The sequence below is a fragment of the Pyxicephalus adspersus genome, chromosome 8 (assembly GCF_032062135.1).
Source record: "Pyxicephalus adspersus chromosome 8, UCB_Pads_2.0, whole genome shotgun sequence".
In the NCBI taxonomy this organism is placed as follows: domain Eukaryota; kingdom Metazoa; phylum Chordata; class Amphibia; order Anura; family Pyxicephalidae; genus Pyxicephalus; species Pyxicephalus adspersus.
This window is the reverse complement of record NC_092865.1, coordinates 37,856,293-37,871,848: the sequence shown is the minus strand read 5'-3', so window position 1 is coordinate 37,871,848 and position 15,556 is coordinate 37,856,293. Positions and strand designations below refer to the sequence as shown.

Below are 15,556 nucleotides of genomic sequence, written 5' to 3'. Positions count from 1 at the left end.
CCCCCGCAAAAATACCAAGTCAGCCCATCATCACCTGTCTGACACTCCCTCCCCCCATTTCATCCTGCAATAATACCAATGCATTCCAATCACCTAACATTTCCCGAACCCCCCATATCACCCTGCAATATCAGAGCTCCCCATCATGTCTCCCTTATATCCCCGTTCATAACTACCAGTGCGCCTTATAATAAGGGTAAGACACCCCATAATTAACCTGACAGCCTTTAATATATAAATCACACAGACATATACCTTTTTTGCTTTGTGAGGGGACTGACAATCCATATTTCCTGCCTCTCAACTGCAGTTTCCCGGGCTGAACGGGAACTAGCCGCTACAAATGCTACAGACATGTACCTTTAATAAAAATGACGGATGCAGACACTTTCGCTCGTTCCACTCTGGCGTGCCCTTACCAAAAATGGCGACACTGTCTTTTCACTTCCTTTTACGGGAGTGAGACTTCCCATCTAGGCTGTGACAGCGATTCAACCAATCATAAACAATGGAGGGGAATTCGAAAAGAGCGACCGGCTGGTGAACGGAAGGAGTAAAGAGAGAGAAGGCTGCATAGATCGGGGTAAGGAATTATTTAGTTATGTGCGTCATTTCAAAGCATATATGTTCAGACATGGGATGCGAATTATATTTGGCAGTGTATATGAAAATAAGCATAGAAAGTTCAGAAGACTATTGTAATAGCAGAAAGTGTTACTGTGTAGTCTCTTCTGTTTCGGTAGTGTGTGTTTCATTATTACTTATGTCTGTAGATTGACACCAATTCCTGCTCATAGGAAATCACATCCTTATTTTAATAGGAAAGTATGCAAATTTCATATTGGATACTGTAACAAAGGTATTCCTATAAATTAGAGGGTTAACACAATAATTAGAGAGATATGTACATTTAATACTACAAAAATACGTTTTATAAATTTAGTGCTACAACCAAATGTTTAAATACAATTAGCAAAAATTAAACAACCTAGGGAGCAAGGCAAATAAAGCCCTAGATAAAACTAATTAGCCTTTACTAGGGGGGAAATGTTAAAAATGGCTTTTTTTGTGTTTGAAAGTACCTGTGATGTATTAATAAAATTTACAAAAAAAGTAACTAGTAATTAGTCAATAAAGCTGTTATTCCTGAAGGGTTACATAGAGAGAACACATTTAATGATCAGACCCAGGTGCTATCCTCTGAGTGGCAGCCAGGTGCAATCCTCTGAGTGGGCAGCTGTCCCTCTGACAGCGGAGTGCTCCTGGGTACACAGGTAGAGCTGCAGTCTCAGCCAGTCATTTGTTTCAAAAGATTTGTACTAATTTAAAAAAAAAAATGATTACGCACGAGAACATTCCTAAACACACCACATAAGCACAAGTACAGTAGCCATAAAGAGAACCAATTTAGTGCTCACAGCCCCGAATCTCAGCCAGTCCTACATATAGTGCAGGGATGCCTTTTCCCAACCTTGCTTGTACCTTCTAGATTCTTTTAAAAGGAAACATTAAAAATAATAAAATCATTTGATGCCAGGTACAATTTTCTTATTTGTTTTTTTTCCTATGGTCAGATATACTTAAGTCTTTTTGAACAAAAAGTGCTATAGCGGTCTTATCATTTTTTTTTTTACAGGTGTATACTGCATGCAAAGTGCAGTGGCACACCTATTCTTGGCATGTGTATGGTGCTGTGAATTCATCTTAGTGCTAAGAGATTTGATACACTTGTGTAGATTGCTTTTATTTTATAGTTCTCTGTTAACTTCATGTAAATATTTCAGTAATGTATGTTTTCGTTGCCTGGCAACACTTATGTGTGCTACCAGCAAGACAAGACATCTCCAATACAAAAGCTGGCCCTATGCTTGTCCATCTGAGAATGTTTTTCTACGAAACTTTCAATCACCCATAGCTCATTCATATTCACTTTGGAGTAGATAACTGGAAAAAATGAATGTTATTTTTAGAACACATTATGCATTTGATCAGCATATTTTACAAAACACCTAATTTTTTCTATATATGAAACTAAATTCAAATTTTAAAGTTGTATGATCAGGCATGTCATTATTGCAGAACGATACAAGAGATGTCTCGTCTGCAAAAATGCTGCCTGATCACACTGGGTTTCTGAAAAAAATATGAGCTGCGCATGTATAACGTTAGCTTTGGTTGCCAGGAAAACCTGGTAATCCCAGTTTCCCTTGCATGTGCCAGGATGATGTAGGATTTTGTCATTCCGACATGACCAACCAAGATGGAGGTAGAACAGAAGAAAGATCATGTGCGTGGCGCTGCAAGGCGGACAGGTGAGTTTGCCAGGCTTAGTTCCGCTTTAAAGGCCAACCAAAATGTTTTCTTTTGTTCTAAATACAGTTGACAAAGGTTACAAACTGTGTCCAGTTGTTGTTGCAGTCCGAACTTGTTGAGATTTTCTTTTTGTTTACAGTTTACTCTCTAAAACAGGAAGCAAAGCATATCTCAATAACAGAAACTAATTAACATTTGCATGCAGAAAAACTTCACCAAAGCTGCTATAGCTGCATTATTACGTATTATCATTTCTAAGTTTGCCAGTGCTCGGTGATAAACACTGTGTAACTGCAGTCTTCGTTGAAATTTTAGTGACTAAGGTTTTTTTTTTTCTTTTCCAGAACATTTTAAAGAATTACAACTCTTCCAAGTGTTTGAGAAAATACCATGAAGCCATTTTAAATGTATTCACACAATAGAATTTTGACATCCCTTCTGAGGAACTCCTTCTGTTAAATATTTGTGATATGTCACAAAAAAGCCAGCATCCTATTACCAACAAAAACATAAATAGAACGTATGTAATCTCTGCATGCAAAAATGTTGGATCCCTGGTAACACACAAACTAGAGCCAAAGTTAAAGCTTCAAAAAAGGGAAACCATAGCGAAAGTGTCCCCAAATGTGGAAAAGGATGTTCAGCCTGAGCCTGAAAGACATCTGACTTTACAGAGGAGGCTAAGAACTGGATCTATTGAGAAAGATGAAATGGATAAAAACCAAGATCAGTGTGCTAAAGGCAAGATTCAATTTGGAAAACAGGACGTGCAGTATGAAATACCACAATCCAACACAATCAGCAGTGCATCTAACAATCCATCTGAGATAAAAACAAAGGGATTGCATGGTACTAATGGGAAAGCATTCTATCCAAAAGCTCTTGTAAATGGCATAAAAGCTGAAAATAAACATGAGTCTAGATCTTGTGAGGATGTAAAGGTGCTTTCTAGTAGGAATGCAAAGGCAAATGAAACGCCCAACAGCAGCACTGGAAAAGATTTATTTAGGACACCTGTTTTAAAAAGTGGAGGTGTGGATAAACAGAAAACACCAAAGAATGGGGGTTCTGGCCTGTTCAGGTCTGCATCGACAAGGGATACTAAAAGCCCTGCTATAACACCAAAACGCCCAGTGAGCACATTACCTACCACCCCAAGGAAGATAGCTTCTACAATAGGACGGCCAGAAAAAATAGAGGAAACCACAATTTCATCAGAATCTTTACATGTAAGAGATGAGACAGTCAGTTTGCATCTTAATCATGTGGATGAACCTAACAAAGAAGAAAACTGTGCAGTGACTGTTGCTGTGAGAGTTAGACCATTCAGCAAAAGGTTGGTATGATAAATATGTGTTCCATGGTTCTGTGCTGACTTTCCTTATTCTAGAAATATTCTTCTGTTAAAGTAAAACTGAACTTCTGATATAAAAATTAGGTGCTGCAGCACTTTTATGAGTGCATCAGCAATTTTGTCTTGGTCCCACAAATCCCTTTTAAGTCTACCAGTAATGTTCACTATACTCAATTTCGGCATTGTTAAATGGAAACAAAATCGCTCTCAGTGTCAGTGCACACCATGGGTATCGGCATTATAAGTGCTGAATAATGAGCCTGTAGCTTGTCAAGCAGGACCTGGCCATACCTAATCCTACCCACTACTTTCTGAATTGGCAGCACTGCCAGATATTCTGTTTCGTGTTCATATTTTAAAAGCAAATAACATTTAGTGGAGGTCCTTTGTAGGCATGAAAAGTCATGATTAATCTCCTCATTTTAAAACATTTCCTAAAGCATAATTTACATTTTTGATGGATAAGGGACAACCTGATCTGCTTTTTTTATGTTTACCTATAATCCAATTGTGGGAAATTTCTCAGGCTTCCCTTCTTGTGATATCTGTATATGAAGTGGAGGTGTGGTTGTCTTTTAGACAGGGGAAAAATGGACATTCTCTTCAACAGTGACATAGAGTTATTAAAATCCTGAGAGAAACTATAATCCTTCTCCATTTTATCTACAACAAACCTCAGCCTCATTTTTTCAAAAAAAAAAATATTTTCACAGCAAGACTTTAGATGCCTAGGTCTGTGTTATAAAAATAGATTTGAAATGTAATGAATATTTTGATGAATGCTTGTAGGGCACTTACATGTTACTTTGTGTAATTGGGCTTTTTTAAAATGTAACAATAGTAGTTACACTGTGTTTTGTAAGAACATATTTGACAAGTGATGTAATGAATGTATCTGTTCATCAATTTTTTTTCTGGTTGTTCTAGGGAAAAAAATGAAAATGCAACCCAAGTGGTATTTATGAATGGAAAGGAGACCATTGTTAAACCTCCTGACTCCAAGGAGAGACATAACTTCCTTTTTGACTTCTCATTTTGGTCCTTCAATAAATCAGACCCCAATTATTCAGGTCAAGAAAAGGTATATGAAAAGTTAGCCGTTCCTCTGTTAGAGTCTTCTCTTCAGGGATACAATGCTTGTTTGTTTGCCTATGGACAGACCGGATCTGGCAAGTCCTACACGTATGTATAAAATCAGTTGTATACTGCTATTACAAAAATATAGTTGAACTACCCATCGAAATTAATTATATATACAGGGGGGTGCTGAGAAGTTCCTGGCTTTGCCCCCTTCCAGATGAAATAGAAAAGTGAGTGTGGGGGCATATGTCACCCTTATATTCTAATATGTAACTATGCAAATATCAGGTCTTTGCAATTCTTAAAACTTTTTCTTTTAGTGAGAAGCTGTGATGGCAGAGGCACAAGCAAGTTTCACGTCGTCGGAGTTACGGGCCATCATGAAGTTTTTGTTTCTCCAGGAAAAGTCAGCAAAGGAGATTCATACTGAGATGTCACAAACACTGGGGGAATTTACTTCCTACAGCACTGTCAAAACCTGGATATCTTGTTTCAAGACTGGGCATTTCACCATTGAAGATGAGCCCTGCAGTGGGCGCCCCCCAACCTCAACTAAGCCGGCAACCTGCGATGCTGTCCATGAGCTGAATATTGAGGACCGGCGAATATCCACAAAAAAGATAGCCCAGATACTTGACATTTCACGGGAGCGTGTTGGGTTTGTTATCACCACTATCCTAGACATGGCCAAGCTTTCAGCAAAGTGGGTGCTGACATGTGTGAACAGTGATCAGAAGAAGGAACTATTCTGGGCCGTTTGGGCCCATTTTGAAGCTGCACAGGACTTTTTGGCTAGGTTAGTGACTGAGGATGAAACCTGGCTCCACATCTATGATCCTGAAACCATGGAACAGTCAAAGGAATGGTGGCACGGCGGTTCCCCACGGCCGGAAAGGTTCCAAACCGAGAAATCGGCCAAAAAATCATGGCGTCCGTTTTCTGGGACAAAGACGGTATTCTATTGGTGGAATACCTACCTCAGGGTTCTAGTATCACTGGACAGTATTATGCTAACCTTCTGGACCAGCTGAAGGAGGCAATTAAGACGAAATGCGGAAAGTTGACCAAAGGGATCCTTTTTTGCAGGACAATGCACCTTCGCACAAGTCCAAAGTTGTGGCTGCCAAATTGAACACCCAGGGTTTCCAATTGGTCCACCATCCCCCTACTCACCTGACCAGGCCCCTTTGGACTATTATCTGTTCCAGGATTTACAGAAACACCTGAAGGGGCAACTTTTCAAGGACATTTATGACATAAAAGATGCTGCTGAGAGCTGGTTTGCGGCCTAATCAAAGGACTTTTTTTGAACGGTCTAGAAAAGCTGAAACCAAGTGCATCAGTCTCAGGGGGGAATATGTTGAATACATGTGTTATTTCATAACTCTGGCTCTCTTCTTTCTGGGCAAATCCAGGAACTTCTCAGCACCGTGTGTGTGTGTGTGTGTGTGTATGTATGTATATGTGTATATATATATATATATATATATATATATATATATATATATATATAATTATTTTTTTTCTATTACAAAACAACACAGACATTGTTACCTTTATCTTCTAAACTATTAGTTCCATAATTCCACAATCTAATGGAGGCCATCAAAGGCAGACCTTTTTAATGTTTGGCATGGATATCATTTATGGCCTCCATAGATATGTAGAGATATAGAGAAGTGACTGTACAAAGAGATATAAAATGTGTTATTTTTATTGGTTTACCAGGTGAAAATAAATAGGGGGGGGGGTCTAGATAAAGAAAGCACTAGAAAGCTGCTAGTTATGCAGTAGTTTCTATTTTTATGAATTAGCTTTCATAGTGTTTCAACAGTCTGTGTTAGTTTTCAGATCTTGTTGAAATGGCGGGGTCGATTTAAAAGGGAGTAAAGAACCACTCAAAGAATTGTGTAAATATTTGCTTTTTTTTGGACATTTTCTTTTTTTTGGACATTTCTCCTTTAAACAGAAGTGTAAAAATGCAAGTTAATGGTATCATCAAGCTTTAAACTATTCATCATTAACTTTTAACTTATTGTACTGAACTTCTGTGTTAGACATATGAGGTAGTCTCTTTTTGCTTTTGTTGCAGTATGATGGGTTTCGATGAAGAAGTAGGCATTATTCCAAGATTTTGCAATCAACTCTTCTCCCGGATTCAAGCAACAAAGCAGCAGGTACTACTGTTTGTAATATACAAGCTGTGTTAGTAGAAAAAAAGCTGTTTGATAGAATCCATCCTTTTTTGACCAAATCTGATTTTACAAATGATATGCAACTGACAGTTGTACATAAAATTTTTGTATCTGTTTTAAACTGATATGCTCCTGTGTATCCTACATAATCCTAAACATTTTAACAGTGCCATTTAAAAGGGCAAAAGCAGTTATTGATGAATGTAACACCTTTACATCTCAAACAGTAAAATAATATTTGCCATTTGACTCTATTAGAATTTATATTTCACCTAAATTAATTGTGTACATGTCAGTATTATCAACTCATACAATGTTATTTTGTGTAAAGCTCAGTCAACATCACATGGTCTTTGGTTACCAGAAATATTGTGGGTGCTAATGTCATTAGAAACTGTTATCAATAAACTTGTCCTGTGTGGTAAACATGCAGTTAGCATCAGCAAAGTATAATAATGCAGCGTCGGGTGCAATTATACAGCCCTGCTATACAGGGTTCAAAGCTTTTATCCTTAATGAGCCAATATGTTTGTCCTTGTATACATAAAAACAGGGCATTTTAATACATTATTGATAGTAAGTTGATCCCTGTCTTGTGAATAATAATGAAACAACAAGCATAATACACTGCTCAAAAATGTAAGGGAATGTTCAATCAAGAAATTGGAAAACCAAGTCAATTAAACTTCTAGGATATCATCTGTTCATTTATGAAGGCTAAGTAATTGTGAAAATCGAAACACCAACAGGTATACAGGATTGGCAAAAGCAAGCAAACTTCCAATAGGTAATAGTTTTACTACATACCATTTCTCTCTTATTCTTGGCTTGTTATCAGTCTTGCCTTTTGCTAGTGCCCTTGTCAATAATAGTACTGTATAGTAACATGATGAAATTCCTGCAGCCCATTCAGATTGCTCAGGTAGTCTAGATCTTCCAAGATCGTTTACTGTGTCTCCCAGTACAATCTCAAGTACTTGGAAGAAAAACCGGGAGACAAGCTTTTAGATAAGGCGTGCTGGACACTCATAGAAGGGCAACAACTCGGTGGAAGGACCAATGTTTGCGTGTTTATATGACGAGTAAAAAGAGGATCACAGTTAGGGCCCTAAAAGATGACCTTCACCATGTTGCTCATGTTCGTGTTTCTGACCAAACCATTAACAACACACTCCATGAGTGGCATGTGGGCCTGACATCCTGTAGTGATACTAGTGGACCATGCATCTGTTTCTACTAAGTACTTTAAAAGGGTTCCTTAATTCCTCCCAAGCCTGGGAGGAGAACCGCTGCCCCAGCAGAAGATTTCTCAAACATTGTTTGGACCTCTGACAAATGTGGGGGCCTAACACACTACTGAGTCACAAAATGAGTTTTAATAAAATTCACTCAAGTTTGATCACCCTTTATTTTTAGTTATTTACTTTGACTTTAAATCCAGTGGGTAAATGATTTTGGTTATCTTTTGACCGTTACATAATTTTGTTTTCAATGATTTACAGTGTATATTAATAAAGATTTTCAACTTGTGCATTTCAGTCATTAAGAACTAATATTTGATTTTACTGTTCTCTTTTTTTGAGAAAATGTATTTTAGCAAAAAAAAAAATTTTTTTTTTTGCATTTTCACTGTATTGAAAGTTGATGATGAGCTTTGTATGTTTTTTGCTTTAGGTCTCTTCTCATCTGGAGATGAGTTACTTTGAAGTGTACAATGAGAAGATTCATGACTTGCTGGTTTTTAAAGCTGACAGTGAGCAAAAGAAGCAAGCAGTAAGAATGAATAGTAGTTTGATTGAGTACATTTTCTGTTTTTTTAAATAAAGAGGAAAGGTTTTCAGCAAGGTTCTAATGCTAGGAATTCTAAATTTTGCAGTACAAAATTTTGAAATACTCTGCATTCCTAAGATCTCACCAGAAGGTCTGTAATAGCAAAGACACTTGTAAGCATTGAGCTTAGAAGTTGAATTCTGTTACAAAGTCTGCTTTAGTGGGACAACTTCAAGTGGGCAGACCTATTGCAGTAATTGCCAATAGTGGAACTTTTAAACCCTGGGATAAAAATTGAAGCCAATCAATCAATGGAAAAATATATTTAAAGCCCATGCTCGTCAAATTATGACATGTGCATTCATCCACTCTTCATAAAATACTAGTTGCCTGGTTGTTGTGCCACTCCTAATCACTCCAGTAATTTGTGGAGCAACTGAACAAAAACAGACGTGCTGAGAAGAACTTCAAGGTGAGAGAATCAAAGGGTACTGAAACAAGAGTAGCAGCATGACAGTATGCCCTGGTCAGATGTAGTATTTTACATTGAGCTGAGGATACAGCCTAGTCACTGCCTGCACATCTACAAATTAAAACTAAAGATCTGCAGGGTCTCATTCTCTCCCGCATGCTATTTACTTTTGTATTCTCATTCTATAAATTAAACCAAAGAAAGAATTGTATGTAAAAAAAAATAAGAGCTGCACAAACCTTTCCATGTTAGCTGAAACTCCTTCAGACTCTTCTGACAGGGGCTAAAGCCAGATGTCACAATTCTTCTTGTACAAACATGTATGGTTGCCGGAGAAGCCCATGACACTTCCATTCTCCTCCTCAAAATCAATGGTGGGAGGTTTATATTTTATTCAAAGGTTTTATTGGCACTTTGTCTACATGGGAAGGATAGGGTAGTAGTCCTGATAAGGGTGGTTATGTGAACATTCTGCAAGACACTTAGAGAGCATACAGCAGGTGCAGCACTTTAAAAAAAAAAAAGCTGAAATGGCAATCTGTTGGTGAACATGGAACACACCTAACTGCCAGTAGTTTGTGGACATCCCTTCAAATTATTAGGGTCAGGTGTTTTCGCTAAATTCTACCAGTAATGCTACAGAATACAGTATGAGAAACAATTATGCACTGCCAGCCATGTGGAATCAGTTTGGGGAAGGTCCTTCTCATGGCTGTGCCCTTGTGCACAAAGCCAGGTCTATCAGTATATTGGTTAATTAATTTGGTGTGGAGTAACTCAGGTGGCCTGCACAAGTCTTGCCCTGAGTTCAACTATGCTGTAAAAAATTGGAAAGAATTGGAGCATTACACTATGCATATTGCAACTATGGTTTAGTGAATAGTAGAAATGATGAAATGTCTTGCAAATTCAAATAGCCTATTTTTGATACACCCCCTGTACTAAGAGGTGTAACCATTTATTAACACTGAAATGTCACCATTAGGAATGTATAGTGGTGTGCAGGGGGTTATTTCAGAAAATTCATTATTCAATATTCTTAGGTTCCCATAAACACATTTTAAAATCTTGTAAAAAGGGGTGAGTTGAGGTGGTATTGATGGCCATAGTTTTGAGATATCCAGCAGACTCATGTAGGTGTGAAGGTGAGGTGTAAACAAACTTTTACCCATGTGGTCAACTTCTCTGTATACCTGAACATATATACAACGTCATATCACTTTAAACATTTTAGCTTAAGCCTTTAATTCTTCTGTAAATATGAGGGTTTTGGCTAGCAACAGATTGCATCTATATAATGTACTATACAACATATTAATTGTCTGGTTGAAACTAAATCATAATTGTGAGTTTGCTGCCAAAACACATTTTTGTATTACTTTATTATTTTTACTTTTGCTTTAGATGTTTGCAGGTAATATAGTCACTCTTAAGCCAATTAGGCAATACTTGATTTTGCATGATTTGACTGGTTTAGTTTACTTTTTTTTTATTATCTTGGCAGCTTAGAGTACGAGAGCATCCATTGCTAGGACCTTATGTGGAAGACCTTTCAACGTAAGCAACAATTTATAAATTATTGGGATTAGTTTATTTTTTTAAATCTACTTTTTATTGTTGATAAAACACAGTTTTAGAGCCAAAACACTTTGCCAGCTGTTTATTATAAGGTGCTGCCTTAATGCAGCTCACATTAGTGTATGGGGGGAAAAATGTGTTACTGCAATGCACCACAACAGCAAGATGTAAAGGGCCCTCGATAATTTAATAACCATCATATGACTGCTTTGGTTAGGAATGCTAATGTAGTTTTTCTTCTTTATTGTAGCAATGTTGTATCTTCATTTCAAGACATCCAGGTGAGAGTTAATGCTTTAAATCAATTTGTTTTTCTTTTTTATCTATCTATCTATCTATCTATCTATCTATCTATCTATCTATCTATCTATCTATTATCTATCTATCTATCTATCTATCTATCTATTCTATCTCTATCCTCTTCAATTGTTGTTCATTTAATGTACCACAGTTTCAGTGCCTTGTATCTGTTGTTTTACTTAGGGCCTACACTTCAGTTGGTTTCCATACCCTGAAATTCAAAAGTGAATACCTAGATGTTATAGACATCTAGTATTGATAAATGTACCTAGTAATATTCTATTTTTCTTCTGTCTCTTCTACAAAGGTGGTACCCATGGTTCCATTATTAGCACAAATGTATTTTTCATATACATACTTTTAGGGCAAAAATGTTTATTGCTCATTTGCAATGTTCTATTCAATGTTTTTATTTATTTTTACTGATTTTTTTTTTTTTTTAGAGTTGGCTTGAGTTAGGTAACAAACAGAGAGCCACTGCTGCTACAGGCATGAATGACAAAAGTTCCAGATCTCACTCTGTCTTTACGCTTATCCTGACCCAGACCAAGGTATTTGCTATCCTATTTTTTTCTAGTAAAGGTGGCATACTTAACTATCTGAAATTTACCTTTGAATGAACGCTCCTTCTTAGACTGAGGTTGTGGATGGGGAGGAACATGATCACAGGATCACTAGCCGTATAAACCTTGTGGATCTTGCTGGAAGTGAAAGATGTGCATCAGCAAAGACCAATGGAGACCGTTTAAAGGTTTGAATTGTTTGAAAAACAGCATTTATTGTCTCGAGATTGCTAAATTATTACCATTTATTGACATGTATGTTCGGTCTGTGTTTCTGTTGGAGAGTTTGATTGTCTGTAAAATAGTTCAAAGCCTACCCAACTAGATTCCAAACAAAAAAAGTATGGCTGGACATATACTGGGTGCTTTACTGAATTTCTTTAGACCTAAAAAAATAGCGTGTATTTTTTTTTTTTTTTTTGATACACAGGAGGGCATCAGTATCAACAAATCTCTGCTAACTTTGGGGAAAGTGATATCTGCTCTTTCAGAGTGCTCGGTAACTAGAAAGAAAGTTTTTATTCCATACAGAGAATCTGTTCTTACTTGGTAAGTTAGATCCTGGGAATTGTTACTGGGATAGGGCTGTCTAATATTTTTCCACCCTTTGCTATATCTAATTTTCTAATTACAGTGGACAAAGTATGGGATTTACCAATGATAATAAAGATGCCCTCTTGGCTTTGCTAACCAGTAAATCAATACCAAGCATTGTGACCATTAAAATTTAAAAGTCTAATGTCTATCTTATTGTGCTTTTTGGTCTGGGACTCGCTGTGAAGTTCATATTGTCTCCTTCTATATAGTTCTGTTCTTGCAGTTCCCCTTTAAAGTTGATCTACCATGAGAGACTATATGAAGAGCTATTGCTGACTTGGTTCTAAAATATAGAGCTTTTCTTATTGGTGTTCTCTCTGTCTTTAAAACATTCTGAACTACTAACTCACATGAGTATGTAGCACAGGCATTTAACAGCACATTTAACTAATTGTGGCTCAACTTTTGTTAGGGCCAAGTCACACAGAAGACTCGGCCCCTATGAAATCATGCTGCAGATCATTACAATGATCTCAGTGAAATTACAACCTAACTGGCTACAAATGCTGCAGAATCATGCTATCAACAGGGCATCAGTGTTGTTGTCGACCTTGTTATGGGAGCAGAGACCAGCTTTTGGAAATCAAATTATAGAGGGCTTTTAGGTATCTAAACGTTATAAGTACAGTGGTTCCTTGGTTTAGGTCCTTAATCTGTTCCAGATCCTTGGATTTATACCAAACAGGACTTCTACCAAACAAATTTTTCACAAAAGAAATAAAAGGAAAATGAATAATCCGTTCCCATGAAAAAAAAATCCTATTGTTAGTGGCATATTAATAATTGATGGGGCTGTATGAAATAATTTAAACACTGCTTAATACTAAAATACATAAATACAAAAGCAATTAGATGATTTAAATGAAAATGTAACCTCGCTTTACTTTTTGCTGAGAAGAGTCGAGTGCCTACTAGAATGGTGCTGGGAAGGGAGGAGGAGGAGATGGTATGTATTTCACTGAGCGGTATAGTGCGGGTTGTTCACTTAATGGTAGCAACTGGGGTACTGACGCTCGTGGGCAGTCGTGGCTTCGTCACAAGAGAGGTAAATAAGGGTAGCGTGCCGTGTTGTGACTCATTTTGACCCATACATGATCAAGCAAAGGTTGTATACCAAGCAAAATTTTTCGTGTCCAAACAAGACTTATACCATTTGGACGTATACCAAGGTACCACTGTATTTTTGTTTCCAATAGTTACTAGTAGCTTTGCAGCTAGCTTTACAACATCAACTGTTGTGAAAATATTAAATGCTGACGCAGAGCAGTCAAGTTGGAATTTAAAGGGTAACTTTTAATTAAAAAAAAAAACAGGTGAGAGTGATATTGCTTGTTTGCTATGTTTTTTTATATTCCTTTTTATTTTTTCTGCTAGTTATCAATTTTGTTGTGATTGTGAAGTCTATACAACTGTTACTCAAGTTATTTTTCAATTTAATATTAAAAATTATATTAGCTGACAACAGTCAATACTTTTCAAAAAATCTGTGGCTCTTTTCAAAAAATGGCTCTTTTCAAAAATATTTAAAAATGCTTTCAGACAACTAAATAAAAATGAACTCTTTATTATAGAAAGAAAGCTGCAACTAAAAGTAAAAAAAGCGAATATTTTTAAAGTACCTGAAAGAAACTAAGATTTAAATACATGTATTAATGCTGCTAATACTTTTACTTTTTTTGGTTCATAAAGGTTACTAAAAGAAAGTCTAGGAGGCAATTCTAAAACGGCCATGATTGCTACTATCAGTCCTGCTGTCAGTAATATTGAAGAGACGATGAGCACACTGAGATATGCCAAACAAGCTTGTCTAATAATAAACATTGCCAAGGTGAACGAAGACATGAACGCCAAACTGATCAGAGGTGAGGGTCTTGTGTTGTAAATCATAATTCAGGAAACGAACCAGCATGGAGATTAATAATTTCTTAGATTGAAGCCTGGCCATGCTGTTCTTTTGCTCTGGTCATAAATGTTTTTATTTGATGAACTCAAACTGTACTTTAATTTTAAAATGAATGATTTTTGAGGTTATAAATTAGGAAAAAGTAAATCTTGAATTTAAACAGGATTGTTTCACTTTTTGATAACATCTGGGCAAAATAATGTAATTTATTAGACAAGGTCCATGACATTAGCCACCGCAATGGTAAAAGTAAAATTGAACATACATATTTCCAGTTCTGCATTACAATTGCCAAATATTTTATACTACTAATAAAAGCATGGTAAATGATAACTAGATAATGTATTGTAGTATGTTCACCTGCAACTATACCTGAGCTGGAGCTCATTTCTATGTGCTATGCAGTACTATGCTGTGAATTCCTTTTTTGTAATCAGAGAGTGAATTTAAATGCTCTAATGAACAGGTATACATCTTGGAAGCGGAATAAGTAGATAAGGGTCTGACAGGAAGCTTGGGGGGTCAGAGAAGGAGTGGGTTGCCCTCTATATTAGACTAATGTATTTTGCTTCTACATGACAAAACTTTTTCTAGCTGCCTTCCAAATCCAGAAACTGAGACATCAAACTTCCTGATATTTTATGTTTAGTTGTGCATAATTTTGGGCAAAGGTGTGGTGTTCATTCATCATATAGAGTTTTTTTGTTCTCATACAGGTATATAGAACTGGGTAAATCCTCCTTATAGCCCTTATATATAAAATGGCTGAATTTTCCTTTTTGTTCCTATACTGTCATCTGTGGGAATTCTTTCTTTTTTTATGGCTGTTTCTGTAGAACAATAGACATTAAGCATGTTATGTTATTTAGAACTGAAATCTGAAATTGAAAAGTTGAAAGCCGCTCAGTTGTCTGCCAAAAATATGGATTCAGAGAAATATCGACGTTGTCATCAGGAAATCACCTCTCTTAAACTGAAACTAAGCCAGCAGGAAAGGGAGATGGCTGAGTTACACAGGTAAGAAACTGAAGAATCTGGAAAAAAATTGTGTTTTAATATTCTGTAACTTGTATAGCAATGCCGAATGATTGTTAAACATTAAACAACTAATACCTGCTTAGACACAACAACAAAAATGTTTGGAATAGTTAGTATTTCCATTTATATTTATTTTCCATTTTTCTTTAAAGTTTAACTCCAGGCAGATAAGATACCAGTTACTCCAGTTTTGTATTATTGAATGTATCACTTTATGTCCCTTTCTGTTTGAAATACATGCAGAATAATCACTCTCAACTGACTTGGTATAAGCTTTTTTATCTACTGTATAACAGAGCTCAGACTGTGGGTAGGAAAGTAGCACTGGAGTTTAGCTTAAGTAAATATTTGAAAAATATGCAGACCTTTTCCTTGGGTTTTTTTCTTGTGATG

The 15,556-nt window shown here is 36.5% G+C and overlaps 1 protein-coding gene and 1 long non-coding RNA gene across 2 annotated transcripts in view; one reads left to right on the top strand and one right to left on the bottom strand.

The window, feature by feature from the left end:
• Nucleotides 1–395, bottom strand: part of LOC140336225 (uncharacterized) — a 3,605-nt gene extending 3,210 nt beyond the window's left edge. Inside the window, exon 1 of the long non-coding RNA XR_011921842.1 lies at nt 256–395. This is a non-coding gene — a long non-coding RNA (uncharacterized lncRNA). The remainder of the gene's footprint in view (nt 1–255) is intronic.
• Nucleotides 396–451: 56 nt separating this feature from the next.
• The window catches only part of KIF14 (kinesin family member 14), a 30,416-nt gene continuing 15,311 nt past the window's right edge, over nt 452–15,556 (top strand). Inside the window, exons 1-12 of the mRNA XM_072420073.1 lie at nt 452–583; nt 2,658–3,649; nt 4,595–4,849; nt 6,840–6,924; nt 8,617–8,715; nt 10,689–10,741; nt 11,013–11,043; nt 11,506–11,613; nt 11,697–11,813; nt 12,056–12,174; nt 13,912–14,084; nt 14,995–15,142. Coding sequence (XP_072276174.1) covers nt 2,784–3,649; nt 4,595–4,849; nt 6,840–6,924; nt 8,617–8,715; nt 10,689–10,741; nt 11,013–11,043; nt 11,506–11,613; nt 11,697–11,813; nt 12,056–12,174; nt 13,912–14,084; nt 14,995–15,142 — 2,054 coding nt within the window. The 5' untranslated portion in view covers nt 452–583; nt 2,658–2,783. The remainder of the gene's footprint in view (nt 584–2,657; nt 3,650–4,594; nt 4,850–6,839; nt 6,925–8,616; nt 8,716–10,688; nt 10,742–11,012; nt 11,044–11,505; nt 11,614–11,696; nt 11,814–12,055; nt 12,175–13,911; nt 14,085–14,994; nt 15,143–15,556) is intronic.